Source organism: Rhinopithecus roxellana, chromosome 2, assembly GCF_007565055.1.
Source record: "Rhinopithecus roxellana isolate Shanxi Qingling chromosome 2, ASM756505v1, whole genome shotgun sequence".
NCBI classification, from domain to species: domain Eukaryota; kingdom Metazoa; phylum Chordata; class Mammalia; order Primates; family Cercopithecidae; genus Rhinopithecus; species Rhinopithecus roxellana.
Genome location: NC_044550.1, coordinates 14,378,232 through 14,396,148, shown reverse-complemented (window position 1 = coordinate 14,396,148; position 17,917 = coordinate 14,378,232). Strand labels below are relative to the sequence as shown.

The following is a 17,917-nucleotide window of genomic DNA, read 5'->3' as shown; positions in this document are numbered from 1 at the left end:
TGTCAATGGGCTTTACATTTTGGTTTGTTTTTGCCATGGCTGGTACCAGTTGTTCTTTTCCATATTTAGTACTTCCTTCAGGAGCTCTTGTAAGGCAGGCCTGGTAGTGACAAAATCCCTCAGGATTTGATTGTTTGTGGTGACAAAATCCCTCAGCATTTGATTGTCTGTAAAGGATTTTATTTCTCTTTCACTTAGTTTATCCAAGCTTAGTTTGGCTGGATATGAAATTGTGGGTTGAAAATTCTTTTCTTTAAGAATGTTGAATATTGGCCCCTACTCTCTTCTGGCTTGTAGTGTTTCTGTAGAGAGATCCGCTGTTAGTCTGATAGGCTTCCCTTTTTAGGTAACGTGATCTTTCTCTCTGGCTGCACTTAACATTTTTTCCTGCATTCCAACCTTGGTGAATCTGACGATTATGTGTCTTGGAGTTGCTCTTCTTTAGGAGTATCTTAGTGGTGGTCTCTGTATTTCCTGAATTTGAATGTTGGCCTGTCTTGCTAGGTTGGGGAAGTTCTCCTGGATAATATCCTGAAGTGTGTTTTCCAACTTGGTTCCATTCTCCCCATCACTTTCAGGTACATAAATCAAACGTAGGTTTGGTATTTTCACATAGTCCCATATTTCTTGGATTCTTTGCTTGTTCCTTTTCATTCTTTTTTCTCTAATCTTGTCTTCATGCTTTATTTTATTAAGTTGATCTTCAATCTCTGATATACTTCTGCTTCATCGATTTGGCTATTGATACTTGTGTATGCTTCACAAAGTTCTTGTTCTGTGTTTTTTGACTTTATCAGGTCATTTATGTTCTTCTCTAAACTGGTTATTCTAGTTAGCAATACCTCTAACTTGTTTTCAAGGTTCTTAGGTTCCTTGCATTGGGTTAGAACATGCTCCTTTAGCTCAGAGGAGTTTGTTATTACCCACCTTCTAAAGCCTACTTCTGTCAGTTCGTCAAACTCATTCTCTGTCCAGTTTTGTTCCCTTGCTGTTGAGGAGTTGTGAACCTTTGGAGGAGAAGAGGCATTCTGGTTTTTGGATTTTTTAGCCTTTTTATGCAGGTTTTCCCTCCTTTTGGTGGCTTTATCTACCTTTGGTCTTTGCTGTTGGTGACCTTCGGATGGAGTTTTTGAGTGGTCGTCCTTTTTGTTGATGTTGATGCTATTGCTTTCTGTTTGTTGGTTTGTAACAGTCAGGTCCCTCTTCTGCAGGTCTGCTGGAGGTTCCTAGGGGTCCACTCTATACCCTGTTTGCCTGGGTATCACCAGCATTGGCTGCAGAACAGCAAATATTGCTCTCTGTTCCTTCCTCTGGAAGCTTTGTCCAGAGGGGCACCCATCAGATGCCAGCCGGAGCTCTTCTGTATGAGGTGTCTGTCGAGCCCTGTTGGGAGGTGTCTCCCAGTGAAGAGGCACAGGGGTCAGGGACCCACTTGAGGAGGCAGTCTGTCCCTTAGCAGAGCTCGAGCACTATGCTGGGAGATCTGCTGCTCTTTTCAGAGCTGGCAGGCAGTAACGTTTAAGTCTGCTGAAGCTGTGCCCAGAGCCACCCCTTCCCCTGGGTTCACTGACCCAGGGAGATGGGAGTTTTATCCATAAGCTTCTCACTGGGGCAGCTGCCTTTCTTTCAGAGATGCCCTGCCCAGGGAGGAGGAATCTAGAGAGACATTCTGGCTATAGTGGCTTTGCGGAGCTGTGGTGGGTTCCGCTCTGTTTGAACTTCCTGGCGGCTTTGTTTACACTGTGAGGGGAAAACCAGCCTCAGTAATGGTGGATGTCCCTCCCCGCACCAAGCTCGAGCGTCCCAGGTTGACTTCAGACTGCTGTGCTGGCAGCGAGAATTTCAAGCCAGTGGATCTTAGCCTTCTGGGCTCCGTGGAGGTGAGATTTGCTGAGCAAGACCACTTGGCTCCCTGGCTTCAGCCCCCTTTCCAGAGGAGTTAATGATTCTGTCTTGCTGGTGTTCCAGGCACCACTGGGGTATGGAAAAAAACTCCCGCAGCTCGCTTGGTGTCTGCCCAAACAGCCACCCAGTTTTGTGGTTGAAACCCAGGGCCCTTGTGGTATAGGCAACCTAGGGAATCTCTTGGTCTGTGGGTTGTAAAGACTTTGGGAAAAGCATAGTATCTGGGCTGGAGAGCACCGTGCCTCATGGCATGGTTCCTCACGGCTTCCCTTGGCTCCAGGAGGGAGGCCCCTGGCTCCTTGCACTTCCTGGGTCCTCACTCTGCTTCTGCTCGCCCTCTGAGGGCTGCACCCACTGACTAACCAGCCCCAAAGAGATGAACTAGGTACCTGAGTTGGAAATACAGAAATCACCTGCCTTCTGCGTTGGTCTCACTAGGAGCCGCAGACCGGAGCTGCTCCTATTTGGCCATCTTGCCTGTCAGTAAAAATTCTTTAAGTAGTGTATTAGGCATAAAAATAAGATAGATTACTTTATTTATCTGTTTATTTATTTAGAGACAAGGTCTAAGTCTGTCGCCCAGCTGGAGTGCAGTGGCGTAATCATAGCTCACTGTAACTCTCCCACCTCAGCCTTTCGAGTAGCTGGGAACATAAGCTCATGCCACCATACCTGGGTAATTTTTCTTTGTGTGTGTGTGTTTTTTTTTTTTTTTTTTTTTTTTTTTTTTTTTTTTTTTTTTTTTTTTTTTTTAAAGATGGAGTCTCGCTCTGTCGCCCAGGCTGGAGTGCAGTGGTAATATCTCGGCTCACTGCAAGCTCTGCCTCCCGGGTTCACACCATTCTCCTGCCTCAGCCTCCCGAGTAGTTGGGACTACAGGTGCCCACCACCACGCCCAGCTAATTTTTTGTATTTTTAGTAGAGATGGGGTTTCACCGTGTTAGCCAGGATGGTCTCAATCTCCTGATCTCATGATCTGCCTGCCTCAGCCTCCCAAAGTGCTGGGATTACCTGGGTAATTTGTAATACATTTTTCATAGAGACGAGGTCTAGCTATGCTGCTTAGGCTGGTCTCGAACACCTAGCCTCAAGCATTCCTCCTCCTTGGCGTCCCAAAGTGCTGGGATTACTGGCGGGAGCCACTGAGCCTGACCTAGACCCCTTTTACTCTCACCTCTTGGTTCTTGGATTTGTGCATTCTCTACAGAGAGATGACACAATATACTTGGCTGCCGAACCTATGGACAGAACTCCAGCCTCTCAGGGTGTTATCTCTTGGCTTGCATCCTGGCTGAGGCTTCGTCAGGACATCTCATCATTCTGTCAAACGGGTTGCTACTAGAGGGTGCAGGTGATGTGATCCATGAATTATTTGGATTGAGCCCATTGTCTCACTTCCTTTACTAAAAAATGGTTAGGAGATAGTTTTCACAGCAAACCTTGGCTACATATATCAGGTGCGCTATAAGTCCGTGAATGATGGTGCTTGCAGAGGCACTGAAGGCAGGGAAGACGTATATTGTATATGTCTATCTTTGTGAGTCCAAGAGCATCCCCTTATAATGGGAGGAGTCCAATGGAATCATTCTGCTACCACATACAGCCATCTGGTCCTCTTGCCCTGTTGGGCAGTGATGTCTTTCTGGGGGCTCAGCGTCAGCCTTGGCTTTTGAAGGTTGGGCCTTCTTTAGTGCTGGAAAACCAGATCCCCCTTGGTAGGGGAAGAGAATGCTGAACCTATATATAACCTCCCTCAGCACCACTCTGGCACTTTATATGTGGGCCCATTAAGCAAACATTTGGATGGCTGAGGAAGGATACTGAGTGACAATCAGATCTTCTTGTTCACTTTATTATTGAAGCTATCCTCTGTGATAGCCTTTTATGAGATTTAGTGGAATAGAATTAGATTCACATTCTGCACTTATTAAAAGAGGCTTATCCATATATTCTTCACCTCCTCCTTTGTGCCCTTCTTGTCTATGTCCTTATCTTTCTCCTCCTTTTATTCCTCTTCCTGCTCCTCTTACTCATGCTTGCTCACTTCCTTCTCCTTCTTCTCCCTGTTTCCTTTTTCCTCCTTCTCCACATGCCTCCACCTTGCCCTCCTCCTCTAATCATCTTTCTCTTTGTCCTCTTCCTCATCCTCCTTCTCATCCTCCTTGTACTTGTCTTCCTCCTCCTCCTCATTCTTCTTCTCCCTTTCCTTGTCCTCCCTATTCCCCCAGGCCTCCTCCTCCTCTACAACTTTCTCCTCCTTCCTTAAACTGTTCTGCGAGTAAACCCATTTGTTTTCTCCATTTTAATTTCTAGGTACTTTTTTTTTTAATTTTGTTTTTTCCCCTCCAATTTATGTTGGGTTTCTACATAGTCTCCCTCTATTTTTATAACTTTGGTGCATGATATTCTTTCTCCCCCATTCTGATAACACTACACATTGCTTTGACTTTCATCCCCATTAATAACTGAGTGAAAGGTGTTATGAGTCTTGCTGAAGATTACAACGGTAATTCTCAGAGCCAAGCTTGAACTCAGTTCCAGATTCCAGACTTAGGGTCTTTTCACTAGGTTGAGTTGCCTCATCATGGCTGAGGATAGAAATAGCCTCATATTTAGAGTAAAACTCAGACAAGAAAGCAAGGAAGTGAGCAGCAATAATAACAGAAAACAAAAATTTAAAAAGGAAAGAGCGAGATAGTCATAGTCGAATTTAGTTTTCTCTCTGCTCAGTGATTTAATTCTAGGTGAATTAGAAAAGAAGTTTCTGTGAATGTTTGCCTACTTTGGTTTGTTCCAAAACTATTAAAAATGTATAACTCTTACCCTGCTCAACAGTATCATTTGGGACCAAAGCTCATCGAGCTAATATGAGGCATAATAAATAGAGTCAGTAATATCTGTACTTAGAGGTAAGAGAATCATTCCTGATATATTAATTTAATTTCTTCTGTAAAATTAAGGGTGTTTGTATACAGACTCTGTATGTGGTATCAGGTAGTCAAGACTTGGTTTTGTAGTCTTCTTCTGAAATCATCACAATAAGGAAATTTTAAACATGTAATTAGATAAATTAGATTGGAAGATGAAAACAACCGCTTTAATTCAAAATAATTTCATTAAGTATATCATGGCAGTAAGTTTTACAAAGCCCAGGTCACTTCCTCTGTGGCTTTCCCTATGACCACCTTTGTTTCTCTTTCAGCTGTAATTGCTTCGCGCTCTGGGGCATTTTTTATGCAAACCACCCGATTCACCTGTGCTAAATTATGATTGTTTATTGTGTTGTGCATTTAAGATAGAGCTATAAAGTTAAAAAAAATCCACATTTTAAGAAAAGATAGAATTATTTTTATGCAGATAAACTTTGTTTGTTAAAATAAACAAGATTCAATACTTGTTCAATGTTGCATCAGGCATTCAGGAGAATTTTCTGAGAGGTGGGGAAGTCTCCTTGGAATTACCGTCAGATCCTATTACAGAGAAGAATCCCCCTCCCCGATATGTTTGTAGTAGTAAAGCACTGTTGCCAAAAATGCCCACTTATGCTTTTTTTGTATCCCTGGGTAAGTTTACCAACCTTTTCGTGCTTTAATTTCCTCAACTATAAAATGATGGTAACAGTTGTACTTTCCTCATAGAATTGTTCTAGATGAATTCGGTATTTGAAGTGCTTAGAACAGTGCCTAGCACATTAGAAATGCTATATGCCTTTGCTGTTTCTATTTCTACTGCAACCACATTGGTGATGACAATGATGATGAATCCTATTACTAACAGTTTCCCATTCATTTCATATTAATTAAAAAATATATTTGCTCCAATGCTTTTATCTGTGCCTGTAAACAAACAAAAATCCAAAGGTGCAGATTTGCCACTAATGAAACAGTGAAGAGATGTATTGCAAGATTTAAGGTTGATTCTGAAAGTGTTGGTCCCCAAAGTGTTCGGAGTAGTGAAGTGATATTGGAGTAAATGTAAAACCTCTCAGATGGTTGCTCTGAAGTAAGCCCTCTCTGTTGGATATATATTGCATTTTTTTAATGTATCCATATATATTATGACTTGTTTCTCCAACGTAAATACACCTCTTAAAGACAGAAGCTGTGTTTTCCATTTCCATGTATTTCCCATAGCATTCAACAGTGTTTTACAGATTTCAGATGTTCAATAAATATAATGATTAGCTGCTTAGGCAGAGGTGAGAGGAGGAGAATTAGGAATAAAATGTTCTCCAATTAATTGCAAACTGCTTTCGTACTTGAAAATGAATTTGCATTTTATCTTTTTCTACAACTTCTGGAAAGTGTTTTAGTTGGCATTTGTCATTGATTTTGTACAATTTTGTAAATTTCCTGGAAATCTAAATTCCTACAAAGAGTCCATCATAGGGTTTTCTATTTTTATTATGGTTTCTACATGAAAAGAAGTGTTAGTGTAAAGGCTAGCCTATTCCATCTACACTTCATGCAATTTGTTAAGAAAATAATTAAGCTTTGGAGCTTGTAGGAACCATATTGTTACAACCTAAACCCTCCACATGGTACCTGGAACAGAATGGAAACTCAATAAGTTGTTGATAAATAAACAAATCATTTGGTACAATGTCTTCATTTTACAGTTGAAGGAACTCTGTGATAACTTGCTCACTCTCACGTGGTGGCATAGGAGGGATTAAAACAAATGTTCCTGATGTCATCATGCTCTAGTTGTGGATTTCATATTTAAATTGTAACATGAAAAAGACTTTAAGTTTAGTCTTTGAATAACTTCCTTCATTTTAAATCTTGTGTATAAATAAATTTCTTAAGTTAATATCTGCTGTGTTTTAGAAAGGCAGTAGGAAGAAGTGTATATAAAAGGATTGCTTTAAAGGGAAAGTAAAGGAAAATGTCTGTTAGTGGCTTATTCAAGGTGTGTCAGTTGATTAATTTCCTTTCTCTCGACCATAAGTTTTATTTGCTCTGTTATATATTATTAGGGTTTCCTAGTTACTCTAAAAGACTTTATGTTGGAACAATTTGTTTTTTTCAAGACATAACCCATCTCCAACTTGTTTGTATTTCTGAGACTTTCAAGAAATGTTGGTTATCATTTTAATTGATTTTCTGCTAGGATGGAAAAAAAGAGCCAAGTTCATGTACCTGTTTGAAGGGGCCCAAACTGTCAGAAATAGGGACGATTGCCTGGATGATAACGCTCTGCGATGCCCTCCACAATTTCATCGATGGCCTGGCGATTGGGGCTTCCTGCACCTTGTCTCTCCTTCAGGGACTCAGTACTTCCATAGCAATCCTATGTGAGGAATTTCCCCACGAGTTAGGTAAGGAGCTCTGCTCATATTGTAAAAGTCTGCTTACTTCTTGATTTCAGTGGAGTGAGACTTTTCAGGTAACATGCACTTAACAGCCTTCTGATGCCCTAAAATGAAGACCTTGTTGGAAATTGATGATTATCTTTGATCTTATCCAGAAATTAAAAACAAACAAACAAACAAGCAAACTATTCACTTGATATTTTCTTCTTCTTCTAGGAGACTTTGTGATCCTACTCAATGCAGGGATGAGCACTCGACAAGCCTTGCTATTCAACTTCCTTTCTGCATGTTCCTGTTATGTTGGGCTAGCTTTTGGTATTTTGGTGGGCAACAATTTCGCTCCAAATATTATATTTGCACTTGCTGGAGGCATGTTCCTCTATATTTCTCTGGCAGATATGGTAAGAAGCTTAAAATTTGTATTTTGTTTTAATTTAAAGTTTGGAAATGAGTATCTGGATTATGAGTTAACTATGGGTGGCCTTCTGCTTTCTGCAGTGCAGAAGGCCTTTCTGTTGTAATTCAAAACATTCCCATTTCAACAGATCATTCTACTTGAGTAGTATACACTAATAGTAATTCGAAACTGATCCTCATTGGTTTTTTTAAAACATAATCATATTGTTTGAAGGTGAAATGATTTGTTTTTGTTGAAATAGAGATATTTTCCTCTATCTCTATTCTCCCTTGTGGCTGGCACATCTTGTCTTATATTGTAGTATGTCCCTATAGGACTTTTTCTCCCTCTTTTGTGTCTGTGTCACATTTGGAAGAGGAATAACTTATCAGAATAAATAGCATTTTGTTATTTCAAAGTTCTAAACAGTGACAGCTTTTTGGGTTAAACTAAAACTGGTACACTAAAATTGGTAAAATTTTGACAGTATTTATTTGACATAGTATTTATTTATTTATTTATTTATTTATTTTTTTGTTGAGACGGAGTCTTGCTCTGTCGCCCAGGCTGGAGTGCAGTGGCCCGATCTCAGCTCACTGCAAGCTCCGCCTCCCGGGTTTACGCCATTCTCCTGCCTCAGCCTCCCAAGTAGCTGGGACTACAGGAGCCCGCCACCTCGCCCGGCTAGTTTTTTGTATTTTTTTAGTAGAGACGGGGTTTCACTGTGTTAGCCAGGATGGTCTCGATCTCCTGACCTCGTGATCCGCCCGTCTCGGCCTCCCAAAGTGCTGGGATTACAGGCTTGAGCCACCGCGCCCGGCCGACATAGTGTATATTTATATCTGTTCAGTGTCTGTGTCTTTGCATCTCTGTGTGTGTGTGTGTGTATGTGTGTGTGTGCTCAAAAGAGTGCATGGCTGGGTGTGGTGGCTCATGCCTGTAATCCCAGCACTTTGGGAGGCCAAGGTGGGCGGATCACAAGGTCAGGAGATCGAGACCATCCTGGTCAACGTGGTGAAACCCTGTCTCTAATAAAACTACAAAAGTTAGCTGGGTGTGGTGGCATGTGCCTGTAGTCTCAGCTACTCGGGAGTCTGAGGCAGGAGAATTGCTTGAACCTGGGAGGTAGACGTTGCTGTGAACCGAGATCGTGCCACTGTACTCCAGCCTGACAACAGAACAAGACTCCATCTCAAAAAAAAAAAAAAAAAAGAGAGAGTGCATGTGTGTGTAAGAGAGAGAATATCCTGTGTATTTTCAAATAAATTATGGACACCTTTCTAGAAAATGATAATATGGTAGTCTATGAAAATCAAGGACTATTTCTTTTGCATTTGGAACTGGATGTATTACATACCTAATTTAATAATTTAATTTTTTTCATCTTCATTCTTATCTCCAAATTATATTTGCCTAGCTCTGTTCATTGTTCTCTGCAGACCCTCAGAAGAGCAAGGATTTCATCTCTTAGAACCAATGCTACATTTATAACTTTTGTCACAAATTAATGTCTCATACTGTCTTATAGTCATTTTACTTTCTGATATAAGAACAGAATCTTATTAGAGTTGCTCAGTTAAAGAAATAATACTCATCCTAGAATGAGCAAAATAGGCACAGTTCAAGGAGCTTTTCCATTCGTGGGGCTTTTCCTCTAGAAAGAGGGGATCCTGAAATTAAACAACAACAACAACAACAAGAAATCACACAGATGACTAAATAATTACAAATAATAAAAAATGCTATGAAATAAGATAGAAAGTAGAATATGTGATGAGAGATGATAATAAAGGAATCTAGAATAAGCTAGGATTGGCTAGCAGAAGTGTTTTAGCAAGATATAAGGTAAAACGTGAAGGATTTAGTCCACTGAAAAATTAGAGAAATACAAGTTCTGATAGAGGTGATGGTAGGTGTGAAGATTTTGCTGGGTAAACTTGAGGTCGTGAAAGAATGGGATAGGTGAAGCATAGAGAACGGGTAATGGAAAAGGAGAAAGAGAACATAAAATGAGGTAAATTCCATCCCACTGATTGATTCAGTTGGGGAAAAATACTGCTTCAGTACTTTTACTCTTGGTGATGCCTGAAAGAACTAGATATTCCTATTAAGCTATCTGTTCTAAAACCTTTGAACATCCAAAGTAAATGATATCATATCGCCCCTCCCAGCATTCTATTACAGGAGCACCTTGTTTTATTGCACATTGCTTTCTTGCACATTGAACGTTGTGGGCAACCCTGCCTCAAGCGAGTCTGTCAGTGTCATTTTTCGAATAGCATGTGCTTATTTCCTGTCTCTGTCACATTTTGTTAATTTTTGAAATATTTCAAACCTTTTCATTATTGTTATGATATCTGTTTTAGCGATTTGTGATCAACGATCTATGATGTTACTATTATGTTTTAGGGCACCATGAACCACATTCGTATAAAATGGTGAACTTAATTGACAAATGTGTGTGTTCTGCCTGGTCCCTGATCAGCCATTCTCCCATCTCCCTCTCCTTGTGCCTCTCTATTCCCTGACACACAACAATGTTGAAATTACACCAATTAATAATCCTACAGTGGCCTCTAAGTGTTCAAGTGAAAGGAAGAGCTGCACATCTGTCATATTAAATCACAGGCCAGAAATGATTAAGCTTAGTGAGGAGGGCATGCTGAAACCCAAGGCAGGCCAAAAGCTGGACTTCGTGTGCCAAATAGCCTGGTTGTGACTGTGAAGAAAGGACTGATGAAGGAAATTTAAAATGCTACTCCAGCGAACACACAGATAATAAGAAAGCAAAACAGCCATTGCTGACATGAATAAAATTTAAATGGTATGGATAGAAGATCAAAGCAGCTACAACGTTCCCATAAGCAACAGCCTATTTCAGAGCAAGGAATAACTCTCTTCAGTTCTATGATGGCTTACAGAAGAAACTGCGGAAGAAAAACTGGACATTAGCAGAGGTGTGTTCATTAGGTTTAAGAAAGAGGCCATCTCTGTGACATAAAAGTGCCAGGTGAAGCCGCAAGTGCTGACGGGAAGCTGCAGAAAGTTATCCAGAAGATCTAAGATCACTGATGAAGGTGGCTACACTAAACTAATAGATTTTCAGTGTAGCTGAAACAGCCTTCTGTTAGAAGAACATGCCATCCAGGACTTTCCATACTAGAGAGAAGAAGTCAATGCCTGGTTTCAAATCTTCAAAGGACAGGCTGACTGTCTTACTAGGGACTAATGCAGCTGGTAACTTTAAGTTGAGGCCAATGATCATTTACCACTCCCCAAATCCTAGGGGCCTTAGGAATTATGCTGAATCTACTCTGTGCTCTAGAAATGGAGCAACACAGCCTGGATGATAACACATCTATTTACAGCATGGTTTAGTAAATATTTAAAACCCACTGTTAGGACCTACTGCTCAGAAAAATAAAATAAATTCCTTTCAAAACATTACTGCTCATTGACAGTGCATCAAGTCACCTAAGAGCTCTTATGGAGATGTACAAGGAGATGAATGTTGTTGTTGTGCTTGCTAACACAACATCTATTCTGCAGTCCATGGATCAGTCCATGGAGTAGTTTGGGCCTACAAATTGTATTTTTTCAGAATAATCTGTAAGTCTATAGTTGCTGTAGATAGTGATTCCTCTGATGAATCTGGACAAAGTAAGTTGAAAACTTTCTCAAAAGGACTCATCATTCTAGATGATATTAAGAACATTTGTGATTTGTGGGAGGAGTCAAAATATCCACATTAACAGAAATTGGAAAGAAGCTGATTTCAACACTCATGGATGACTTTGAGGTATTCAGGGAAGGAAGCAATTGCAGAGGTAGTGGAAGTGGCAAGATAATTAGAATGAGAAGTGGAGACTGAAGATGGGACTGAATTGCTGCAACCTCATGATTAAACTAGAATGAATGAGGTGTTGCTTCTTATGGAGGAACGAACAGTGATTTCTTGAGACAGAGTCTATTCCTGGTGAACATTGCTGAAATGACATCAAAGGATTTAGAATATTCTACAAACAGAGTTTATAAAACAGGGACAGAGTTTGAGAGGATTGCCTCCAATTTGGAAATAAGTTCTACTGTGGGTAAAATGCAGTCAAACAGCATTGCACACTACAGAGAAATCTTTCATGAAAGAAATAATAAATTGATGTTGCAAATGTCATTGTTGCCTTATTTTAAGACATTTTCACAGCCAGTCCCATCTTCAGCAACCACTACTCTAATCAGTCAGCAGGCATCAAGATGGAGTCGAGACTCCACCAGCAAAAAGATTACAACTCACCGAAAGCTCAAATGATTGGTAGCATTTTTTAGCAATAAAGTATTTTTTAAAATTCTGGTATATACACTGACTTTTTAGATATTATGCTATTGCACACTTAATAGTCTACAGTATAATGCAAATGTATCTATTGTATGCACTGGGAAACCTGAGAATTCATGTAACTTACTTCGTTGAGATGTTTGCTTTATCACACTGGTCTGGAACCAGACCCACACTATCTCCGAGGTATGCCTCTAAGTGACTATTCTGTGGTTTGCCACAAGATGGCAACAATTATCTAACAATGTATCTGTCTTCTAGTTTCCAGAGATGAATGATATGCTGAGAGAAAAGGTAACTGGAAGAAAAACCGATTTCACCTTCTTCATGATTCAGAATGCTGGAATGTTAACTGGATTCACAGCCATTCTGCTCATTACCTTGTATGCAGGAGAAATCGAATTGGAGTAATAGAAAATGGAAGATGGTGTTGTTAATAAAGGCATTTAATAGATAAAAACATCTCCAAAAGGGATTTTGAAGCTGATCCTATTTAGTTAAAAAGATAATTTTGCTTTCAACTGTAGGTCAAGAAAACTAATTATTGGTGTCAGTCTGTGAAATAGTCCATTATTTGTTGTTAAAAATGCTTCAGAAGGTTTTCAGTGTCAGTCTGAGATGCCTGGTATATAGGAGTCTTTGGGAAATACCTATTTTTCAGCATTTCATGCATATTGGATATCACCATGAAGCAAGAGACATGCATTCTATAATCATGTAGACACTCAGACTCGGGAAAATACAAGTTACATCTTGAAAGCCTTTAAAACTCTATGGTAGGATCAAAGGTTCAAGTGGTTTCAGAGAGGTTTTATTTCAATTAATTTGTTCTAGTGCTTTCAAGAGGAAGTACATCAAAATGTAGAAGGTAAAAATGTATGCAACACTAATATAAATGATTCCAAGTCTTTAAAGAGCTAAAGAAAAAAAGATTTCTCACAGCTTTTTGTTCTGTTTTGTATTTCAATTAGGAACTTACATTATTTTGGAAACCGTTCTAAAATAATAGGAGTTAGGAAATTAATAAAGTTTTGCTAGCCCTGCTAAGTTCAAGCTTAGAGGCTTATCGCTGGGTGTAAACTTCATCAGATTCCACGAAAAGCTGGATAGCTTTTTTTCTGACTGATGTTGTGGTTGTACCTCTCACAAATGGCAGAACAGTATGTAAAGCTGGTAACACCTCAGTTTCGGTGCACCGTGTGTTTGCTTTGTGAAGGTGAAGAATATGTTGGTTTAGAGAAAGAAATTGGATGTAATTTTATGCAATTTACTTTTAAAGACGAACATAATTATTTAGCAGAGAATATTTTAATAAATGCAAAACAACAGCTGGACTGCTGTACGTCAAGGACTGATTAACTGGAAAACATATGTTCCTTATGTGTGATCGAGAGCCGTTCAGAAAAGACTTCTTTTGTGTTCAGCCTACACTTTTCCATATGGTATACCTTGAAAAAAATTAGCACACCATGGTTATTTTTCTACCTTTTTAAAAAAGATAGAGCCTGTTTACTCATTTAGAAGATAGAGAAAATTGGTCTAAAATTGAACATCTTAGATTCACACTCCCAAGTCACTTAAGGAAAGATGATTTGATGGTGAGGAGAATGATGGACAAAGCCCAACAATGATCTCAGGAATGACATTTTCCAACAGACCAAAAAATGTTTTCACGTAGCAGCAATGCAGATTTGGTGAATATTTAATATATATTTTAGTATATATTTCACTTTATGAACTCCAATTAAAAATTGTTTGACCAAATAGTAAACACCTTTTGAAACCATGCATTGTGTCATTTGTTATTTAATATGGGTCCTGTGGAGTGACTACCATGTATCTGGTATTATGGGGGAAAGATATAAATAGGAAATCAGTGATGTGCTCAAACTGCAAATCTAACCCTGCCATGGCTTATTTCTATACCAGTTGCTTAGCATGGCCAACCCGAGAGTCCACTATTTTAATAGTCCCTGAATAGTATTATGATGATTTCTCATTGCTTCGTAGGGCCCTACCTAGTAGACTATTTCTGATTTACCACATCTAAAAGGGTTTCTTTAATGAGATGCTTAAAGTTTTAAAAAGTGAACTAGTTGAGAAGAGCCAAAACAGCACCACGAGTTTACCAGACAGTTTACCAGATAGGTGTATCAACAGCTGATTACTGATGGCCTGTACCAGGGGAACATTAACTGCCAGTCTGTCCTCCATACTCTGGTTGGCATCATCTTCCTTTAGGTCTCACTTTGGAGACCAGACTTCTGTGTTCATTTAAGGTCCATTACAGTAAAGAGGTTCTTAACCCTATAATAAATAAGATTCTCCAACACTGATGTTACTACAGCTTCTTTCTCACTGGTACTTTGCCTTCCATACAACTGTGGGTGGCAATGTCTGTGTTGGATTGCTTTTCCTTAGCTTCCTTGCTGTGCCAGGTATGCACAAGACATTCTCTCATGGCCATTTCTCTTCCATATTGGGAATTTCCAATTCTGGATGGTCCCAGAATCAGTGAGTTAATGAGTAAGATTTCAGGCAAGCTAAGGCAGCTGGATAAACTGAAGACTTCAAATACCTGTTTCATTAATTCTAAGACATGCATTTCCCCAAATGGTATGCTGTAATCACCGACAGCCAGGTAGCATTGTGGAGGTAGTTATACGTGCCTGAAAATGAAAATCATCTGTTGCAATCTGGTAATGCTAAGAAAATGCCAGTAGCACTGTGTTTAGGATTCGATGGTATATGATAACAGGGGATTATCTATGTTAGTTTTACTTTCCTTCTTATAAAAGTGTGGAAGGAGCAGTGCAGGACTGGCATGGCAGTTCCATGGTGGCTGGGAACCCAGACTCCTTTGATTTGTCAGCTCTGCCATCTTTAGCTTGTGACTCCCACCTTCAAGATTGCTTCATGCTCTAAAATGGTTGCTAGAGATTCAGCCTTAAAAATTCTACGTAGCCAGAAGGAGTAATGGGTAGAAAGGCAAAAAGTTCACACCCAGCTCTTCATCCCTCTTTAAGGAGCCTTTTCAGAAGTAACATCCAACAATCTTCACTTGTATTCAATGACCAGTGTTAATCACATGACCATACCAATCTTCAGGAGAAGCCGAGAAACATTGCTTTCAGCTGGATACATTACCGGCAATAAAATCCGAATTCTCTTACTGAAAAGAAGCCCCGAATGGATGTCGGCTGTCTCAGGTACAGACAGGCTTGTATCAGTGTAATTCAGAAGCTTATGACTCCAGATGGTTCTTATGCAGCCAGTTTATGGAACTGCTTTTTGTAGGGATTCTCATGACTTGTTTCAGATCAATCCCTTGTCACTTTAACTATTTTAATTCTACTGGCCCATCTGAGCAGTCTTGCCTAATAACCAGTATTATTCTTTACACACTTGTACTACTTGTCTTTATAGTTTCTCTGTCTTAACCTCTTGCGAGTAGTATTTATTTACCTTGAAGAAATCCTATGTTTTTCACAGGATGATCTAAATTCTAAGGAAACAGAAACAAAACTCTTTTTCTATGGACTTTGATCTTTCTGTTTAAAGCTCTTCTGATTACTGGAGCCATATCCAGAACTATGAAACTAAGTACTATTAGCACATACTGGCAAAAATAAATGTAAAAAGCCACTTATTTCTCCCCCTGCCCCATGTGGGTTATTACAGCTAGTCAGTACAAGAAAGTTGTATCTGAATAGTTTATCATCTGATTCTTGTAGATAATTAAATGGGCTACTGGTGACATCAAATTTCAACTTCATTTACTTTGGATATATACGGTAAGAATACCAAGGAACAATTTTAATGGGTAGGGCTTGCATGTTTTAAAGTTTATACAATGGCTTAATTCCTTCTGCAGTGACTGCATGTTATCCCCACAACAGTATAGACCAACTAGTAGTAAAACCCAATGAGGCAACACATGGATAATTTATTGCTATGCTTATGGTTTGCTTAGGGGTCATAGGAAAGAAAAGTAAAGATGAAAAGTTATGGAAATCTTGGAAGAATTCAAAAAGGAAATTCTTCCTTCTCGCAAAAAGCTGAGGAAGTTTTTAAAACTTGTTTCACTCTGTATTTTGTGGCAAGCTCCATTAGCAGACCTCACAGACACTGCGGATGGTGTCTGACTTCCAGGAAATAGAGAGGCTCAGAGGAGGGCTGCAAAGTGCCTTTGCAGGTGAAGTGAGGAGAGTTGTTGCTACCTCAGCTTGACCTTCAGTCCTAGAGTTTGTTGGGACAAAGGGTAGTTGAATATTCCCTTGGTCTAGTGTGAGCCGAGTGGTGTATAAGATCTGGTTTGGAACAATTTCAAATCCTGTGTAAGAGGGGTACTATCTTGAAAATAGAAGAAGGTTGGTACTGAGTGGACTTCTGGAAAACCAAGGACTAAGTCATGTGGGGCAATTGGAGAACTAGATTACATCACTTGGCAGGAGCCCTCTGAAGAATCCCAAAAGTGCCTGTAAGAGAATGGTTAGTCTTAAGCATTTGTCAGACAGCATTAAGCCACATTTTGACAGTATCTGTCAAGTATAAATGTTTTTATCCCCTCTTTTCTTTCCTTCATCTAAGCACTTAACCCTGGAGGGGCCAAAAGCCAATTAGCAAACAGTGGGGAATGAGGAAATAGAAGGATTCCTTCTCAGAAATCTTACCTTTGAATACAAATTGAATTATGGATTGATGCATTGGATTAGACACTTTCTATAATTGACTTGAGACTATGTGTCTTCAAGTGATTGTAGGATTTTATATTCCCTCAAAGTCCTGTGTCAGAACAGCTGCATTGTGCCACCCCAAGTTTCATCCAGGGGTAGGAGAAGGTCTAGCCAGTCCTTCTCCCCCAAGAAGACTTACAAGGACAGTGAGGAACAAAATTAAAGTTGTTTAGTTACCCCTGTGAGAACTACATGTTAATATACTGATTATATCTGCCCTTTAAAAATTAGTACTTAACAACAAGCCTGTGAAATGGGTTCTGTTTTTAATACGAGGCCAGTCTGCAGGTGAGAAGTTGCAAAGGAACCACGTGCTTAGGGCTGCAGCCAGGCAAGAGCATGATCAAAGCCCTTCCACCCACACTGCTGACCTCTTGCAGCAGCTGCAAACAGCAGGAGAGCCCCTTCCTCTTGCAGTATCCCTCCAGCGCCCTCTACTGAGACAGCTCAATATCCTGCTCACTGTAATGGATGGGTGCTAAAGGAATTCTGTTCATTATGACAGAGCATGTATTTAGAGTGAATCTGGAGTTCAGCAGCAGTAAGCTGATAAGTGGCACAGGGAGACATTACGCTGTGACAAATGACATCATTCTGTGGTGATGGGACTTCGTGCATTTGCTATGTTGGGGACATAGACTTTTCAACTGTACAAGGTGGGGATCCACTCTCCACCCTTCTGTATCCTTCCCCAGAGACTGACCCACATGGACCTCAATGGGTATAGCCAAATGGAGAATGTCAACAAGAGACTGGAGGAAGTGAGGAGAGAAAGGATAGAGTATTGATTTCCTTGACTGTCCTCCTATTGGGTATCCTTGGGCTGCCTGTTTTGCTCAAGAAGGCCTGCTCCAGAGAAAAGCTTCTTAAAATATCTGTGGTGAAGACCCAGCGTGTTTTCCTTATTTCCAATTTATCAATAGCTGACACTTCTGTAAATAGATAGAATTGAAAGAAATTACTAGAAAAACGAAATACAATTAAAAATAAAAACATAGGCCAGGTGTGGTGGTTCATGCTTGTAATCTCAGCACTTTGGGAGGCTGAGGTGGGCAGATCACGAGTTCAGGAGTTTGAGACCAGCCTGGCCAACATAGTGAAACCCCCTCTCTACTTAAAAAAAAAAAAAAAAGAAAGAAAAAATTAGCTGGGGGTGGTGGCAGTTACCTGTAATCCCAGCTACTCAGGAGGCTGAGGCAGAAGAACTGAACCCAGGAGGCAGAGGTTGCAGT

General features: G+C 40.0%; 1 protein-coding gene across 3 annotated transcripts in view; it reads left to right on the top strand.

Annotated features, from left to right (window-relative positions):
* The window catches only part of SLC39A8 (solute carrier family 39 member 8), a 90,875-nt gene extending 73,199 nt beyond the window's left edge, over nt 1-17,676 (top strand). Inside the window, exons 6-9 of one of the 3 annotated variants that reach the window (XM_030919435.1) lie at nt 7,018-7,225; nt 7,436-7,620; nt 12,211-12,243; nt 15,684-17,676. In XM_030919435.1, the coding sequence (XP_030775295.1) occupies nt 7,018-7,225; nt 7,436-7,620; nt 12,211-12,243; nt 15,684-15,776 (519 nt within the window). In that variant the 3' untranslated portion in view covers nt 15,777-17,676. Of the gene's footprint in view, nt 1-7,017; nt 7,226-7,435; nt 7,621-12,210; nt 13,738-15,683 lie in introns of those variants that run through there. The other 2 variants (XM_030919430.1, XM_010363316.2) reach the window with 2 other exon arrangements.
* Nucleotides 17,677-17,917: the final 241 nt, after the last annotated feature.